Below are 16,073 nucleotides of genomic sequence, written 5' to 3'. Positions count from 1 at the left end.
TTCTTGATTCTGGTTTGCAATTGTTCAAAATAAAGGACTCTTCAATTTTAAAGTTCGGAAATCTTTTCCCAAGAATTCCGGTTTGCAATTTTGGGTGAAGGTTTTCCAGAAGAAGGTGGGGGTGAAAGTTTGTTGTGAGTTTTCCATAAAAAGGGTGGGGTGAACAATTGAAAGAGTTATTGTGTTTTATTTTATATAATGGGTAAAATTGGAACTTTGTATGAAGGTATAAATGTAGGGGTGTGGGGTATAACTTCCCTCAATTTGGGATAGTTCCGTTAGTTTTGGCATGTGTACATTTTGCTTCTTCAATCCGACAAAAGGGAAGGATAAAAATAGATTTTTCATGTCAAGGGAAAAAAATGAAACGAACCAAGATAAGAGATGACAATTAGAGCATGAGACGGTCACATACAGATAATCTAAGACATTTATAATCAATTTGTGAAAGTAAAGGCATGTTTCAGATACTTTAAAAGTTCAAACCGGGACGAAACTGCGATTTAACCGTTCCAATCGCCAAACCATAGCTGATTGAATCATCTGATTTAGTTTTTAAAACATTTCAAAATACATATGCGCTTAGACTACTGGGCAAAAAAAATGAAGAAATTATATTTTGAGTGTGTTCAATTCATAACTTCATATATGTAAAGCGTGCAAATACATAGAATCTAGATTCATCTGCTAAACTGAAGTAGATAATAATCCAGGCCTCTAAGATGCGTGTGTTTATCTCATACTATCATCACGTGCAAATATGCCACAAGCATGGCGAATGAATACACGAAAGGAAATTGTAAAAAGAATAGGGCATAAAAAAAAAGGCCCAACTTTGCCTAATGGGGAGCTAGTTCCTTCAGCTCCACTAGTTATGTACTGTAAATTTGCAATTGTTTCTGACAGAACATACAACATCTTCCAAATAGCTACTCTTGATGTTTTTCCACCTGGTTTTATAATGTTAACTGAGACACCAGTCACCCTGTTTACATCAAGATGCGGAGAACAGCAAGCCCAACGGCAGAGATTGAAACAAGTGTTCCTATGCAGTATTTTATGACCTCATATTTAGCTGCTTCCAGTTGTGCTCTTAAAGAATGAATCTCCTGAATATCATGACGCAAATTTAGATCAAGAAAAGATGCCCAATTTTTGGCATGAGCTGCAAATAGCAAGAAAATCGACTTCTACTAAAAGTCACATGTAAGCTTTGTATGTGATTCTTTGGATGAACATTTCATAAGTGCAATTTTCAATTAAATATATTGTAAAATTATTTGCCAAAAATTGAGTTTGAAATTAAGCGTTTTATGTTTAGATGATTTTATGATAAAAGCAAATTTCATGTAAAACATAGTGTAAATTTTTTAGCTCCAAGCATAAGCTACATTTGATCACTTATAGTCAAATAGGTTTGGTGACAAATTGAATTTTATCTGATGTAGTAACAAAAATCTGTACTTTTACTAAAATAGACAGAATTTTTGGTAAATTCTCAATATGCCCCCTATATGCTCAAAGCCCCCAAAAATACACTACCAGAAGCGTGCTTCCATAAAAAAGACACACTTTAGAGGGGCAGGTTGAAAAATTACCCAATTTTAATGGTTTCTACTGTAAAATCAAACGCGCACACTTACCCTATCAAGTTTGTTGGTCAGGTTGTTAGTTTCAGCACTCTGATTAGACAGTTCCTCCCTAGTTCTCCTGTAAGTGAAGTAAAATATCAACCATAGCAGTGAAAACAATAATTTCAATGAGTTCTGTAATTTTTGACAAACAGCACATTTGTTCTTCACTTACCCCCTTTCAAGGTTCAAATCCAATCGCTGTCCAGCAGTGACTTTGTCCATCTCATACCTGCATCACAAACCATACGATTGCACTATAAAACTCATAACAAATCAAATGAGCACAGCTATGGTGGTTGGTCAAGATTTGCTCAAACCGGTGAATATACCTCAATTCACTACGCATCTTCTCTATATCATTCCTAAGCTTCTCAGTTTCATGTTGCAACAGTGAAAAATGGTGCCCCTGAATCATAAGCTTTTCATTATATACAGCACCAGGCAAACAAAACCATTCTCACCAATAAATCAAATGAATTAATGCAAACAACAATTACAAAGATAAAGAAAAATATAAAATTATGGCCAAGAAAAAAAAAACGGACGCATAATAGTTCCCATTTTAAGACATATGCCCTCCCAGTCCCAGCAGCAATTTCCTCACATAATACACAACAACATACACGTATTCTCCAACCACTAGATTTACTCTCCTAAAGAATTGATTTAAAAGATAAGCAACAGAAGTACGTTCTCCATGTATCAACAGAAGTATGTTCTCCACATATCTATGAAGTATTATTTTGACAGGTATCATTAACATACGAAACATATTTGAATATTTGGAAAAGTTAAAATCCTATTCTCCCATGATTAAATGAGATAAACCTTGAGGAGGATCACAATCAATGACCCAAGAATCCTATCATAGCAACGGACACACATGACTTGTTTTAATAGCACGAAGTCACAAACACCCCATTTGGTCTGATGATCTTCAGATATAAAAGGTAACCAGACAATGAGACTTAATGAATTTTCCCGTCTCTTCTCTTGGTTAAAATTTGAGTTCATTTTCCTTTGCTTTCTATACTATCCGGTTTTACAAATATCGGATGTTAATAAGCTTCCCCATGGAAGTTTAAACTTTTGAAAAGTCATTGAATATCTAACGCAGCAGAAAAATAATAACTAAAAGATTAAAGACCCATTTTGGTTCCTCACAATTTCCTTACGGCCCAATTATATCCTTCACACAAAATAATACCAAATTAGTCCTTGATGTTTTCATACGGGGGACAAATTAGCCCCTCTGTTACAATGAGTCAGGGACTGAATTGGGCCATTATGAAAATGTTAGGGAGTAATTTGGGTATTGAGTTTTGTCGGGGACTGAATTGGGTCGCAAGGAAATTGTGAGGGACCAAAATGGGTCTTTATTCTAATAAAATGAATACAAAATGATTAAAAAACAAGGCAACAACAAAAGTTTGAGCAGGAACAATATCCGACATCAGAAGTTTTGTCTAAATCTTAAAATTGAATCGATTCAAGAAATCCAATTTCACAAGTGCCCAAAATACATTGTTTTGAAAGTCAGTGACAACTTCATGTTCATTGCATGCAATGCAATGCAATACAATCGAAGCAGTGAGTGGAATGAAATGGAAGAAAAGAATAGAAAGAGAAGTCATCGTTGGAAAAGTTGGGATTATCCAAACATCCACTAACATGTTTTATTGATGTACAGAACAAAGACAATGATGGGTATTTTATTTTAGGGAAATGCTAACAAGTGCCCTTAGGGTATTGTTTAAGCATCTAAAATTAGTAAATTTTACTCCCTCCGTTTCAAAATGAGTGTCGCTTTAGCCAAAAAAATTTGTTTCAAAATGAGTGTCGCTTTAAGTTTCCAATGCAATAATAACTTTTTCTTTTCAATTGTACCCTCTAATTAATACTCTGCACACTACTTCCAAAGTATTACTTTTAAAACTAACCAATAGTTAATAAGGATAATTTGGTAAAATAATCATTCTCTTTCTCTTAATCATTGCATTTCTTAATATGTGTGTAAACACCTAAAACGACACTCATTTTGAAACGGAGGGAGTACATTGAAAATTGTGTAATTATGACTTTTTCATGTGTTTGACTTGCATTTTCAAAACAAAATTTCTTTTTGTGGGTTCCTTACACAATACTGTTCGGGCACTTGTTAGCAAGACCCTTTATTTTAACCTAATACTTGGGGGAAATGATGCATCTATTCCCTAAAATGTTTTGCCAATATATAAATGCAAACAATATTGTTCATCCTGAATTAGTGTATCTAGCTCATTAAAAATTTAAAAACCATATTTATGGCATGGCATTAGTAAAGTAGGATGCCTCCCCTTCCTGCAATGATAAATAATGCACAAAAGTCGTTTCTACAGCCCTAGCATGTTCACTACTATTACGAATGCAACTTTGTGCCTAAAAATCATACAACTTCAAAATCCACACATAACAAACACTTCCTCATAAGTCATAATTAATTAATAAATACCTGTGAGCTCTGCACTTCTGATTTGAATTTGGACAGGTTGGACTCTTGAATCATTTCAGTCTAAAAAAACAAGAAACAAAATAGCTCACATTAGCCGGATTCTAAATTAAAGTCAACCACAACATTTGGTAACACAAACGCAAAATGTACAACCCACAGAGGGCCCGTTTGTTACGGATTAAAATAAAAGTGATTTTGATATAAAATAATTTAGAGATTATATTTTAGAGATTATATGAAAAATCAGAATCTATTTTGCGTTTGTTTACTGTAATAAAAATCACTTTTTTTAAACAAATAATCTAGTTTGTTTGGATACAACTATATAAAAGGGATTTTTTTGTTACAAAATTAGTTCAATCTTTTAAATTATATTTTCTCTCTCCTCTAAAAAAAATCTATTTTATTTTAAGCTGCTCCTAACAGCTTCTCATTTGAAGCTGTTTTTAGATTATTTTTAGATTCTGATTTTTTTAAAAATCTGTAACAAACGGATGCAAAACTCTTAAAAGTGATTATTTGTTTAAAAAAAGTGATTTTTTTCTTAAAAAAACTATAACAAACGGGCTCAGAATCACATAAAAAAGGAACAAGTGACTTGACCACCAATTTAGTCCCTAAACTCGTAAAAGTTGAGTAATTTGATCTCTAAAATTAACAAACTTCCAAATTGATTCAATAAATCTCAAAATTCCTGATCAAACTAGTAATTTTTCAAAATTACTCGAAGAAGTTAATATAATCGACGGTTTTCAATTTCACGAATCACTTAGAAACTTCATTAAATTCAAAGATAAAATCATCTTATTGCTACAATTTCATAGCCTAAATTAACGATTCACTAAAAAAACATTATATTTGGCATTAAACGAACTTACTTTCTGCATTTCTCCTTTTGACACCAAAGCTTGAGAAACATTTTCAAGACTATCATTCAAGACTTCAGTTATAGCAGCAGTTATAGCCTCAGCTTGCTTTGAAGGCACTCCTTGCCCTTCTAATCTCCTAACCTACAAAAATCACAATTCAAACCAATAAGTCAAATCATGAAATCAATAAATAAAACAAAATGCAACTATAATTGCAATATATTTGGATTGAAGGTGAGTTTAGCAGAATCACAGTGCATCACGTGATTCCAAACATGCACAGAGAGAGGAAATTAACAAAAAAGGGGAAAAAGTGAAATTTACAAGAGCCAATGTGTCAACGAGGAACAAGTGTTTGCCATTGGATTTGACCAATTGAGATTGTGAAAAAGATCTTGTTGTTGAAGCTGAAGATGAAAAGTATGGATCGAAAATTGAAGTTTGAATTTGAAGCGAAGACGATGATGGTGCTATTCTCGAAATCCCTAATTCTCTTAATCCAGATAATTGTCGCATATGTCTACATATCGCGGCCATTGAATAATTAAAGAGTGAATTTCAGGTTCTGAATTCGAAAACCTTCCCAACGATACGATGAAAAGAAAAAAAGTATAGTTATATTCGCGGAAAGAGGGAAAATGAAGAATTAAAATCAATGCAGAGTTAGGTTCTGTAAGGGTATGAAAAAAAGATTAAAATAAATAAATAAATTTGCATAGGGAAATGTGAAATGTGAAATGGACGGTTACGTTTTTATCTAAAAATTGACCAATCAAATGAGAAATCCTACCACACGTTACAATTTTTTTTTTTTTGGAGTGTTGTTGTTGATTGAGATGCGATGAATCACATCAAGGAACTCGTGTTAAAGAAAAAAAAATGTTTGTACTACATCAAAAATATGTTTCTTTTTAAATTTTGTCTAATTTATGTGCTTGTTTGTTTGTTTATCAATAGCTCAAAACTCAAAAGAAATAACTTTATTTTTTAGAAAAAATAATTACTTTTTAATAAACCAAAAATAATACCTTTTAATTTTCATAATTTCTTTTTAGAGATTAAAGCATTGAATTATATTGTATGAAATTTTTCTTGACCTCATAGGGTATGATTGAAGGAGAAATGAAGGGAAGAATATTTTAATTAGATGTCATTTTTGGTTGAGATAAGAAGAGAAGAGAAATTTTAAACAAGAGAAAATGCTAATTTACTTTGTTTTTACAAAAAAGTTAATAATAATATAATTTACTTTATTTTTACCGGGAGAATATAAGTATTTCTAAATAGAACAATTTTTTATCAAACTTAACTTACCTTTCAATCGAACTATGAGTTATCAATGTTTATTATAATCGACAAGTCGCGCGAGTCAAAAGTCTAAATTTATTTTGAAGATATTATTTATTTCCTTTTAACCAAAATGACGTTTAGCTTTTATTTTATTTTTTATCAAGTGGCAAGAAAATCTTCTCTTAAAAGGTGAATAGGTAGAATGTCCAACGTTAAAACTTTGACGCTATATATCATAATACATTGTCCCTACCAATTGAGTTAATGACATTTTTCTTAATTCAAGCATAAATGACTTTCTTCGTAAAAATGATACAAATTTAATGTAAAATACAGTGATTAAATTAATTAGGTTTGCATGTTAAATTTCAGTTTTCTTTTTGCAAAATAATTTTTGTAATACAGTGATTAAATATAGTGGCAACTAATTACTGACTACTAACATTTGTCTATCCAAAACAAAATAGATAGCACAAAACACTGAATAAAGTTAAAAATAGAAAATCGTTCTTTTTTAAAGTATGGAACATCTGATGTTACACTAATAGATGAAACTAAGATCCAGCATTGATTACAATTGCTTTTAAGAAACGTATACAGAATATTAGAGCCACCTCCATGGCATAGTGATGTCGTGATAACCTCCAAGAAAGAAAAAAAAAATTGAATGTTTATATCTAAATTTTGTGGCCTCCCCTCGCCACTTAGCTTGTATTAAAAAATATATGAAAAAAGAGGTCATGCTTTTTTTTCTTCCTATCTATATAGTCTATTCATTTACACAATATAGTTATTATTTTTTCACAGATAAGAATTTTATTATACTTTGTATATGTAATACATGCGAAAATTTATATTTTTACTATTTTTTTTTGTCTTGCACTCCCTTCATCCAAATTTCTGGTTCTGCTTCTGATTGTATGCAAGAGACACCGTTATAAACAGGAAAACATGTATCCAACTGAAGTTGGTCCAAGATATGCTGTGTAGCCCACAGATAAGATGAATGGCCTTCAATGTGATCTGTGACATCAACCTACAAATCAAAATAACACGCATTTTATTAAATAATATGAACATTTGAATTTCATGAATGATGTCAATGCTGTCATTATTCATAGGATTGCAACTTGCAAAAATATTTATACGTTAACAAAGAGGATGAAGAAGCATCTTACATTTTGGATCCCAGGAATATCAACTGGCTCGATTCCAGCTAATCCTTTTGTAAGTAGACTGCTCAAAGTAAAATAATTCAGTATAATTATAATTTCAACTTCCTGTCTATTAAAATTGAATCTTGTTACAGGTTACTGAAAATCACTCTGCACAAATTGATCAAAATAATAATTCTACAAAAGTAACGTAGTAATTACTAATTAACTATGCACAAATTACCTAGATGTAAGTTTAATCACTTGAAATTAACTCTGTCATATTATTATGACTAAATCCCTCTAACCACTTGCACTTACTCATCTCTAAACTGTGGCAGGCACCATTGCTATAAAGGAATGTGAGAGGAACAACTATCCACATATGAAAAAGGTGCATTGTGAAAATCAACGACAGCCATGAGACAGATATTGGTGCAGATCAAATAGCCGAAGTTGAGTCTATAAATATACGGAACTACGTTCTCTTCTAATACTTACAACTTCATACATACAAAAGCACCTATCATGCTATGATATTTTTAATGTGAACTTTCAAAAGTAGGAGTAGGAGTGTATATGAGCTAATGTAGTAGTAAGGTAGGTAGTGTATTATTTGAGCACGATTCATTATAAGATCCAACAAGTTCAATTATTTTGTTTGTCAAAAAAAAAAAGTTCAATTATTTTGTTAAATAACAAGCATAGAGATCCATAACTAAGTAAGCACATGTTTTCATTTATTGGTTAGACTAAAACAGAAGGCCTGGGATCAACACATGGCATCCCATGACTTTCTTTTGACTAAGAAAATAGAATAAAACTCAATTATTTAAATTACCGGAGCTCTAACTTTGTAGGGTTGACATTAATAACTTCAGGCTTGAAATTAAACTCATTATTATAATACAGAGAAGGAAATGATTGAGCCATAAAGGTGTTAAAACTTAAGTTTCATATTTTTTAAGCAAGCCAAAACCTAGCTTCAGACTTGAGTGAAGCCAAACTTGAGCAAGTTTTTTCACTCACAAGCCAAGCTTTATTATACCTCTATTTGCAAGCATTTTATTGGACCAAAGGTTATAGTAGTGAAAGTGCACTTCAAGTGCCTACGACTTTGCATTGCAAAAATTTTACCACTATGTTTATGTACCTGGCACGGAAGGCCACACCAAGCATCCAGTCATTCCTTGAATATGCATTTACAAACCTTCCTGCTACCATCTACAGAATACCATGGTTTTTAGAAAAAGTCAGTCACATAAAACAGGTGAGGAAATTCTATGAAGAGAAAAATTATATCCTCCATATAAACCTTTCTGGCAGCTTCCCAGTTCTCATCCCTGATTGAGATCGGTGCTCCAAGAAGTACAACTCTTTCTACTAGTTCAGCTGCCAATAAAAGGGTAAAACCCTAAAATTAATAAGAACATCTTATTCAACAGATAAACATGAAATGACTACCAAGGGACGTGAAATCATATGCACCCCTCGCAAGAGTTAAAAAGATAAAGGTGCATAAAATAAAGCTATCAATTTAATATACAATGTCAAATAATTTAACTTGTCAAAGAAAAACTAAAAGAGGAAGCTAGAAATGCATACCTCCATTTTCTGTTTTAGCCAAACACTGTAGGCAACTGAAAATAACTCTTGCCCCAAGAGAGTAACCTACAAGTGTCACAGGCCTGAAACGCATAGATCAATATTATTGCATCATCTGCAATTCCTAATAATTCAAGTAAAAAAATAGTAAGATACCTATTTCCCTGCAATCCTTTTAATAATACTTCGGCAAGTAACTTTCCTGCTTTGTTTGATCTGAAAAATAAATTAACTAAGATAAGCATATCTAAGTGTAAACTAGGAACAGAAACTGTTCACAAACTATTGAGCCATCACATTTAAAACACCCTTGTAGCCAAAAAGACAAACATAAACAGATCTGGACATCATATAGACCATCCAGTAAATTGTTTTTAACTAGAAAATTATGGCGTTTAACCCACACAGGTGTAGATTTCATTTTGGCAAAAGGTCAAATTAGGTGTAGATTTCACCTTAGATGTGAAAAAGGTGAGCAGCAGAATTCCAATTTTGTGGAAATAGAAAGAAAAAAAAAATAATACGATTAATATAAACGGATTGGTGGTTGGATTTGGATATCCATCCCATCCATGAATCCTGAACAGGTTAAATTTCCTGAATAATATGTTAGTAATAGGCCTCCTATCACGAAGGCATATGTTAGAAAGAAGCCTATAGATCCAATTAGGCTTGGGGAAAAAGTTATATAATAGTAGTAAATTGTTTATTCAATATATTATAGGGTTGTTTGTTTAATTATTAGTAGTTGCTATATGTGCAGTAACTGCTATGGGAAGTTAGAATAATAAATAATGTTTAAGAAAAGAGGGGCATTCAGATACTTGGAGACTGGTTGGGAGAGACTAGCTCTCAAATTCCTAGGGCATTCTCATCCTTTTCATCATTTCCTTTGAAATTTACAGTTCAATGTGTTGTATTCCTCTGTTGTAACGGTTGCTGAAGTTATATCAATAATAAAGAAGTCTTTTCAGTGTGTTTATTTTAAATTCCAACCAGTTCAATCATAATATTTTAATAATTTAAAATATACTATTAGTTTATTTTTACACATCGATTATGACCCAATCCAAAATCTGTTTGCCTTAGGTTAGATGAAATCTTAGTTCCTTGCAGTTGTCAACGTCTATGACTCGGTTAAGTTTGATAGTAATACACCAACTATCCAGCAAAATCAACTGAAACCCTTGTTAGAACATCAAATGTAATAGTAATCTGTAGATATTTGATGAGATGCAAAACATAAATCTTATACACCTATTTTACAATTAACTTTCTACGTCAAGCACTATAGTAGTGTAACATAATGACATTGCAAACATAATGACAATTCTAATTCCTAATACTCCATGTGTCTAACATCTTGAATTCCATACACGACATCAAATGCTAAAATCACACAGAAGTTTTTCTCACAGCCAAGCACACTTTCTAGTCTACTCAGAATCAAGAAACAAAGTAACAAAGTAAACCTGTTAATAGCTATTGTCCATTTACTGTCAATGAAATCAGTTGCTGCAAGTAATACAGCTGGCCAAGCCAGAGCAGTTACAAGTGTGCTCAAAACGGTCATCATTGCCCCTTGCTTCATCAGTTGCATTGCAAGTCCTGATGCAAGTGATGGAAATATTAGCATCATACACAAATATACTTATATATATATATACTAATAATAACAGAAGTGGCAGAAACCTAAAGTCCAAACCAATTACTTGAAGTAAGCCAATCCTGAATCGCAGTGCTCACAGCAATCAGATTTTTAGACTCCCATTGAAGTGAATACCTAACGTTTGGCAACGCCATAAAAGGTCATTTTTTTGTGGGATCATCAATCATAAGAATGATATCAGTGCAATTTCTAGAATCAAGACAAATTGAATTAAAATATATATATATATATATATATATATATATATATATATATATATATAAGGTAATTTCAGTAATAAGAAATTTATTTTAATCGACAAATTGCACCCAATCCAAGCATTCCATGCTGAAACAACCTCCCTTGACTGGCAACAATTGTAATGAAATAAATATTCACTATTTTACCTTTCCAAATTGTCATTCAGTCCTTCCCATGGTCTAATAAAATCTTCTTTCTCAAAGACAAATCCGGAGATCAAGATCTCTACCCCTAGCCTCTGCAATCAAAAGTTCAAGAATAAACTAATTTCAACAATAGACCAAGTGCCAAAATATTATCTGATAATACAAGAAAGGTGAGACAGGTTCATACATGAGAATGCAGAATCACAGATCATAATTCAATTGAGGAAAGTCTTGGAGCAAAAAAACAGGAATATGAAAGTATAAAAACTTACGCCTTGGTTATGGTTTTCTCCAATAGGTATAAAATCAAACTCATCAACACCCCCTACTCTCCTAGCCATTTTGCTTCCCGTAAGTCCAGCACCAGCAGCTGATAGAAGTAGAATAAATTGATAGATTAAAAAAAATCATCGCCTGAAAACAGAATATCACCCACATGCATAAAACTTAAAATAAATAAGAAACCAATTGTTCCACAGATGCTGATTTAATCATAATAATAGTAAAACACAAACCAGCATGTACTGCAAAGAAATCAAATGCACTGTCTTTAGGATATTTCAGATATTAATGGTAACAAATCACTCCAACAGTCAGTTAATTTCTAAAACGAAAGATAAACTCCTATGTTGCCTCTTTTGTATATACTCTTCTAAACAATCAAAAGATGAATTTAAAGAGTTTGTATTGAAGTGTGACGGGGAGTTATCTTCTTTAAGCAATTACTGTAAGCATGTCAATCTATAATTATAGCAAAAAAATATAAACTACCCTTATGTCACAACACTTTCTTTTAGTCAACCAGTAAAGTAAACCAAGAACCGCCATATTGAGGACAGATTCAAAATCCAAAATAGAATACATTACAGTGCACCTATAATACACATTAGCATGACAAAAATGACTTGGTGATACCAATTATAACTGCGAATGAAATTCAAAAAGAAAGAGTGTAGAAGAAATATTAACATAGTGTGAGAAAATTCTAGCAAATCCAATCACATATTTGTACCTCCAAATGATGCAGCAACAGCAACAGAACCAGCAACAGTTCCTGCAGCACCAGCAGCTGCAGCAAATCCACCGGCACCGATTACAGGAATCAGAGTACCCAGAGTTGGAGCTAGAGCTCCAAGTCCAGCAGCAATTGCTGGTGCAGCCAACCCTGTTGAATGGTTTATAAAAATCATATTCATGTGGAAAATGATTCATTTATAAATACTATATATTCCATAGTACAGTCAAAAAGATATATTAAGGTTTCCGCACCACCAGTAATGGCCAACAAGGTTCCCCCAGTAATTGCAGCAGCACCAATAATACCACCACGCTTTAACTTTGCCCATTTGCTTCCTTTTCCTTGAGTTTCTTCTTTATTTGATTCTTGCTCTTTGATGATAGCCATTGCAGAACAAGTAACCATGGTCTCAATGGCCTCCTGCAAATTGAACATTCATATTCATCCTCAGAAGATATCAAACCAGGAAACATGCAAGTCATAAACTTAAAACAGTTTGTTTTACTATCAACAAATTTCTATATTGAAAAACATTCATCAGTTTGTTAATCCAGTAAAGACTGTTAACAAACCATTTTTGTCCACTTCACATCAAGCCATGTTGCCAGCAACCTCAGAGCGACACGATGACGAGCATCATAACCCTTTCTCCTCCGCTTACATTCTTTGTCGTCTTCACGCAAATCTGAAAGACAAGCAGAGAGAAGTTCATAGAGAACCGTCACTTTCCTCTGATCACTAAGCATCAGCACTTCTTCAATTGGTCTCTCATCAATTTTACTATTATCAGATCCCTGTTCTGGGTCTTCCATGTTTATTAAAGGGGCAGCATCAGTGTCCTTCTGATTGTCCAAGTTTACATCAACATCAACCTTTTCAGAATTAGATTGAACATCAGGAACCGAATATTTTTCACGACAGTGATGCTCGTATTCATTAATCCTCTCTCTTTTAGAGTTAGAAGGCTGCAAATTCTTTTTCATGTCAAGTACTATAGCATCAACAGCTTTTGACAATGCAAGTTCTTGTTCTAGCCTTTGAGCAGATTCAGCAGAATCATCATCAGATTCTTGTGATAGCAATCTCATAAACTGAAACATTCACATGCATGTATATATATATAATCATAATGGGATACAAATTCATTAAAGTGAATGCGTAATTACTAAAATAAACCATCAATTCAGCCTCTAAAGTATCAATGTCTCTGCAATCTAGTCATTTTAGTCCTTGATATCATATTAATATCATTCTCCCCAATTTTAATCCTTAATATCATACTAAAAACATTTTAATCAATGCAGTCCTTAATATCATTCTTTTAGTATATGAAATTTGTCATTTTAGCCCATAATATCTTAATATTGATAGCAGTGACTAAAGTGATAGAAATTCCATATACTTTATTGTTTTTATATAATTTAGGGACTAAACTGAAGACAGTGTTCCTTTAAGGACTAAATTGATGATTTATTCTAACTACAACAAAGGGCCTATTTGGATTGGCTATGACTATGAGAGCTTATATATTGGCATAAAAACTGGTAAAACTGTTTGAAAGGATTTATGAAAAAAGCTTGTGATGTATTCAAAAGTTGTTTTCAGCTTACCTTCATAAGCTATCTTAGAGAGCTTCTTCTGAAAAATAAGCTGAAAAAAACTTATTAAAACAGCTTATAGTTTATACGAAAACAGTTTAACTTAATTTTATGTTTAGTGATGAATGCACGAGAAATGAAGAAGTTAGAGAAGAGACATACAGGTCCAACATGGTGTGTAGCAGTAGAAGAGCCAGCAGTTTCCTCTAATCCATACCATGCAGATGAATCAATATCTAGAAACCTATTCAAATCCAAATTCAAATTCAAATTCAAATCCAAATTCAAACTAAGAATAACTAACGAATAACTAAGTAGAAGAGGAAAAGAGTGGGAGTTATTTAATGACGAACTTGAAAACGGGTCGGAGTAAACCGGAATGGTGGTGGACCCAAAGATGGGGATCATCGGAAACAGAATCGGAACTGCTAGAGCTGCTACTACTAATTCGATTGATGTTGGAGATGGAGTCATCGGAAGCGGGTAAAGGTAGAATGCGGGTTTGGTTGATTTGAGAATCGTGAAGGGATAGTCCGAACAATGCTGCGGCAGCGTATCTTTGTGTCGCTGATAGAAAAGACGTCGGCGTTGGTGTCGACGTCGTCGGCGACGCCGTGTCCATCTGGGAAGTGATTGTTACGGAGATGAAACGTTGTCGTATTGTTCAGAATGGGATGGTGTTGTTGTTTGAGAAGTGAAAAATGAATGAAGTGGATCTTTGAAGTGGGTTGAATTGAAAGTGAAAGGGTGTTTAAACATTACGCTCGGTGAACATTGACGTGGCGCACCGGGGATTTTCTCGTTTCAGAATGCATTCCTGAAAAGGATTAAACCAATTATTGACGGTTGAAACAAATTTGCCACACAATTAATAAAAATATTTAAAATTGACACATCAATTAATATTTTTAATTCATACAATAATTTTAAATATTTTGATTGTTTATGTGTGTAAAACTATTTTATATTATCAACTCACCATTATTGTAACCAAAAAAATCAACTCACCATTATTAAAGTCTTCTTACCTACAGTAGACGCAACAATTCAAAATAAAATTTATTTAAGCAGCCTTTGCTACAAAAAATTAAAACTAGGGTCACATATTCTTTTAACATATTACCAATTAGAATTGGCCTAATCACCCACTTTTATTTTTCATTTAACTCTTGGTTGCCTGTTGTTCAAGTTGTGTGAAACAACTTTTTGTTAATTTTTTTATAAGAAAAAAAAAACACTTTGGAGAATGAATTTATGTTCATAAAAACAAAAAACTGTAATCTTTTACGATGTTGTTCTCTCTGGTATGTTTTTTAATAGTCTTGTAATAATGTCGATTGTCGTGAGTGATTAAATCTCTTTGGTTAGAATTTCACGATGAATTCATTCTCATTGCTCCAAAATATAAGGTGGCATGTGGTTTTGGGGCAGTCCTCATATAGATGGAGGTGGAGCTTGCTTAGGCGATGCTTCTTGTAATTTGGAGATATGTTTTATGTAAAGTTGTGAGATACCTTTTCAACACTTCAATTTGCACAAAATTAAGGGTTCGGAAAGATATTCGTGGAATCAGACTCAGTTGTAGCGGCAGCTGACTTTATTTTAGATGGATGTTCACACCAACATCCTCGTTTGATTATTGTCGTCCTTGTCAGTTGCCTTAAGATATGCATGGTTGACAAATCAGTTTTAAACACGATTATAGGTAGAAAAATTAGGTGCATACTGGCTTACGAGTTTCACTTTTAATTTACCATGGATATCGAGTTGTTAAACCACCCTCCGCAAGGTCGAATTAACCTCTTATTGCAAGATATAGTATGGGTTTATTACAAAAAAATTTCTAATTTTTTTGTTAAACTACCCTTCGATTTATTCTGATAAGAAAACTTATATAATTTTTTCTATTTTTTTCTGACATTCAATAAATGAATTACAGAATTTTTTTTAAAGAAACTTATCTAAATTCTTTTTCTAATTTTTTTCAATTTTTTAATTTTCAAAAATTAATTTTTGGAAATTTTAGATTGTTTTTTGTTTTTTAATTAAATATGATGTATGTGGTAAATGAATTACACACATGACCGACGAAAAAAAATTAAAAAACAAAATCCATGTCAGCGTCAAGTAAGAGAATATGGTGAATCAGCTGGTTCGGAGGTATACTTGAGAATCTTTATTTTACAAAGACAAATTTAAACAAAAAAATTTACATGAGAAAAAAATTAGAAATGACCTATATTGCAGGGTTAAAACATTATTAACCTTTATTTTTATCACAGAGTTCTCATGTATTCTTACCTAAAAGCTCCGCTTATAAATCTTTACTTTTAATCATTTATATTTAAAAAATATAAAT

The 16,073-nt window shown here is 32.5% G+C and overlaps 2 protein-coding genes across 2 annotated transcripts; both read right to left on the bottom strand.

Moving 5' to 3' along the window:
- Positions 1 to 606: 606 nt before the first annotated feature.
- On the bottom strand, positions 607 to 5,720 carry LOC146900731 (protein FMP32, mitochondrial-like). The gene is made up of 7 exons (XM_085733090.1): positions 5,319 to 5,720; positions 5,004 to 5,135; positions 4,126 to 4,185; positions 1,964 to 2,040; positions 1,807 to 1,863; positions 1,644 to 1,710; positions 607 to 1,109 (listed from the first exon to the last, which is right to left on the bottom strand). Exons 1-7 carry the CDS (start codon positions 5,529 to 5,531, stop codon positions 990 to 992), a joined length of 726 nt encoding a protein of 241 aa, XP_085589216.1. The 5' UTR covers positions 5,532 to 5,720; the 3' UTR covers positions 607 to 989.
- Positions 5,721 to 6,954: 1,234 nt separating this feature from the next.
- On the bottom strand, positions 6,955 to 14,439 carry LOC146900730 (transmembrane and coiled-coil domain-containing protein STS1-like). Its single transcript, XM_085739042.1, has 15 exons — positions 14,068 to 14,439; positions 13,877 to 13,958; positions 12,689 to 13,207; positions 12,368 to 12,536; positions 12,111 to 12,263; positions 11,371 to 11,468; positions 11,099 to 11,190; positions 10,756 to 10,826; positions 10,516 to 10,651; positions 9,200 to 9,259; positions 9,044 to 9,126; positions 8,754 to 8,830; positions 8,592 to 8,662; positions 7,463 to 7,520; positions 6,955 to 7,320 (listed from the first exon to the last, which is right to left on the bottom strand). The coding sequence occupies exons 1-15, from the start codon at positions 14,334 to 14,336 to the stop codon at positions 7,147 to 7,149; spliced, it is 2,112 nt and encodes a 703-aa protein (XP_085595168.1). The 5' UTR covers positions 14,337 to 14,439; the 3' UTR covers positions 6,955 to 7,146.
- Positions 14,440 to 16,073: the final 1,634 nt, after the last annotated feature.

The sequence above is a fragment of the Medicago sativa genome, chromosome 8 (assembly GCF_051527215.1).
Source record: "Medicago sativa cultivar Bolivia chromosome 8, Bolivia_mono, whole genome shotgun sequence".
Lineage (NCBI taxonomy): Eukaryota > Viridiplantae > Streptophyta > Magnoliopsida > Fabales > Fabaceae > Medicago > Medicago sativa.
This window is presented reverse-complemented; position numbering and strand designations above follow the sequence as displayed.

Coding starts and splice junctions, on each gene's coding strand:
- LOC146900730 (XM_085739042.1), bottom strand. CDS start 14,336: ATGGACACGGCGTCGCCGACGACGTCGACACCAACGCCGACGTCTTTT. Junction 12,264..12,367: donor CTTGTTGGCCATTACTGGTG/GTGCGGAAACCT, acceptor ACCATTCAACAG/GGTTGGCTGCACCAGCAATT. Junction 10,652..10,755: donor TCAGGATTGGCTTACTTCAA/GTAATTGGTTTG, acceptor CACTTGCATCAG/GACTTGCAATGCAACTGATG.
- LOC146900731 (XM_085733090.1), bottom strand. CDS start 5,531: ATGGCCGCGATATGTAGACATATGCGACAATTATCTGGATTAAGAGAA. Junction 4,186..5,003: donor CAAAAGGAGAAATGCAGAAA/GTAAGTTCGTTT, acceptor TTGTTTTTTTAG/ACTGAAATGATTCAAGAGTC. Junction 2,041..4,125: donor CAGAAGTGCAGAGCTCACAG/GTATTTATTAAT, acceptor CTTATGATTCAG/GGGCACCATTTTTCACTGTT.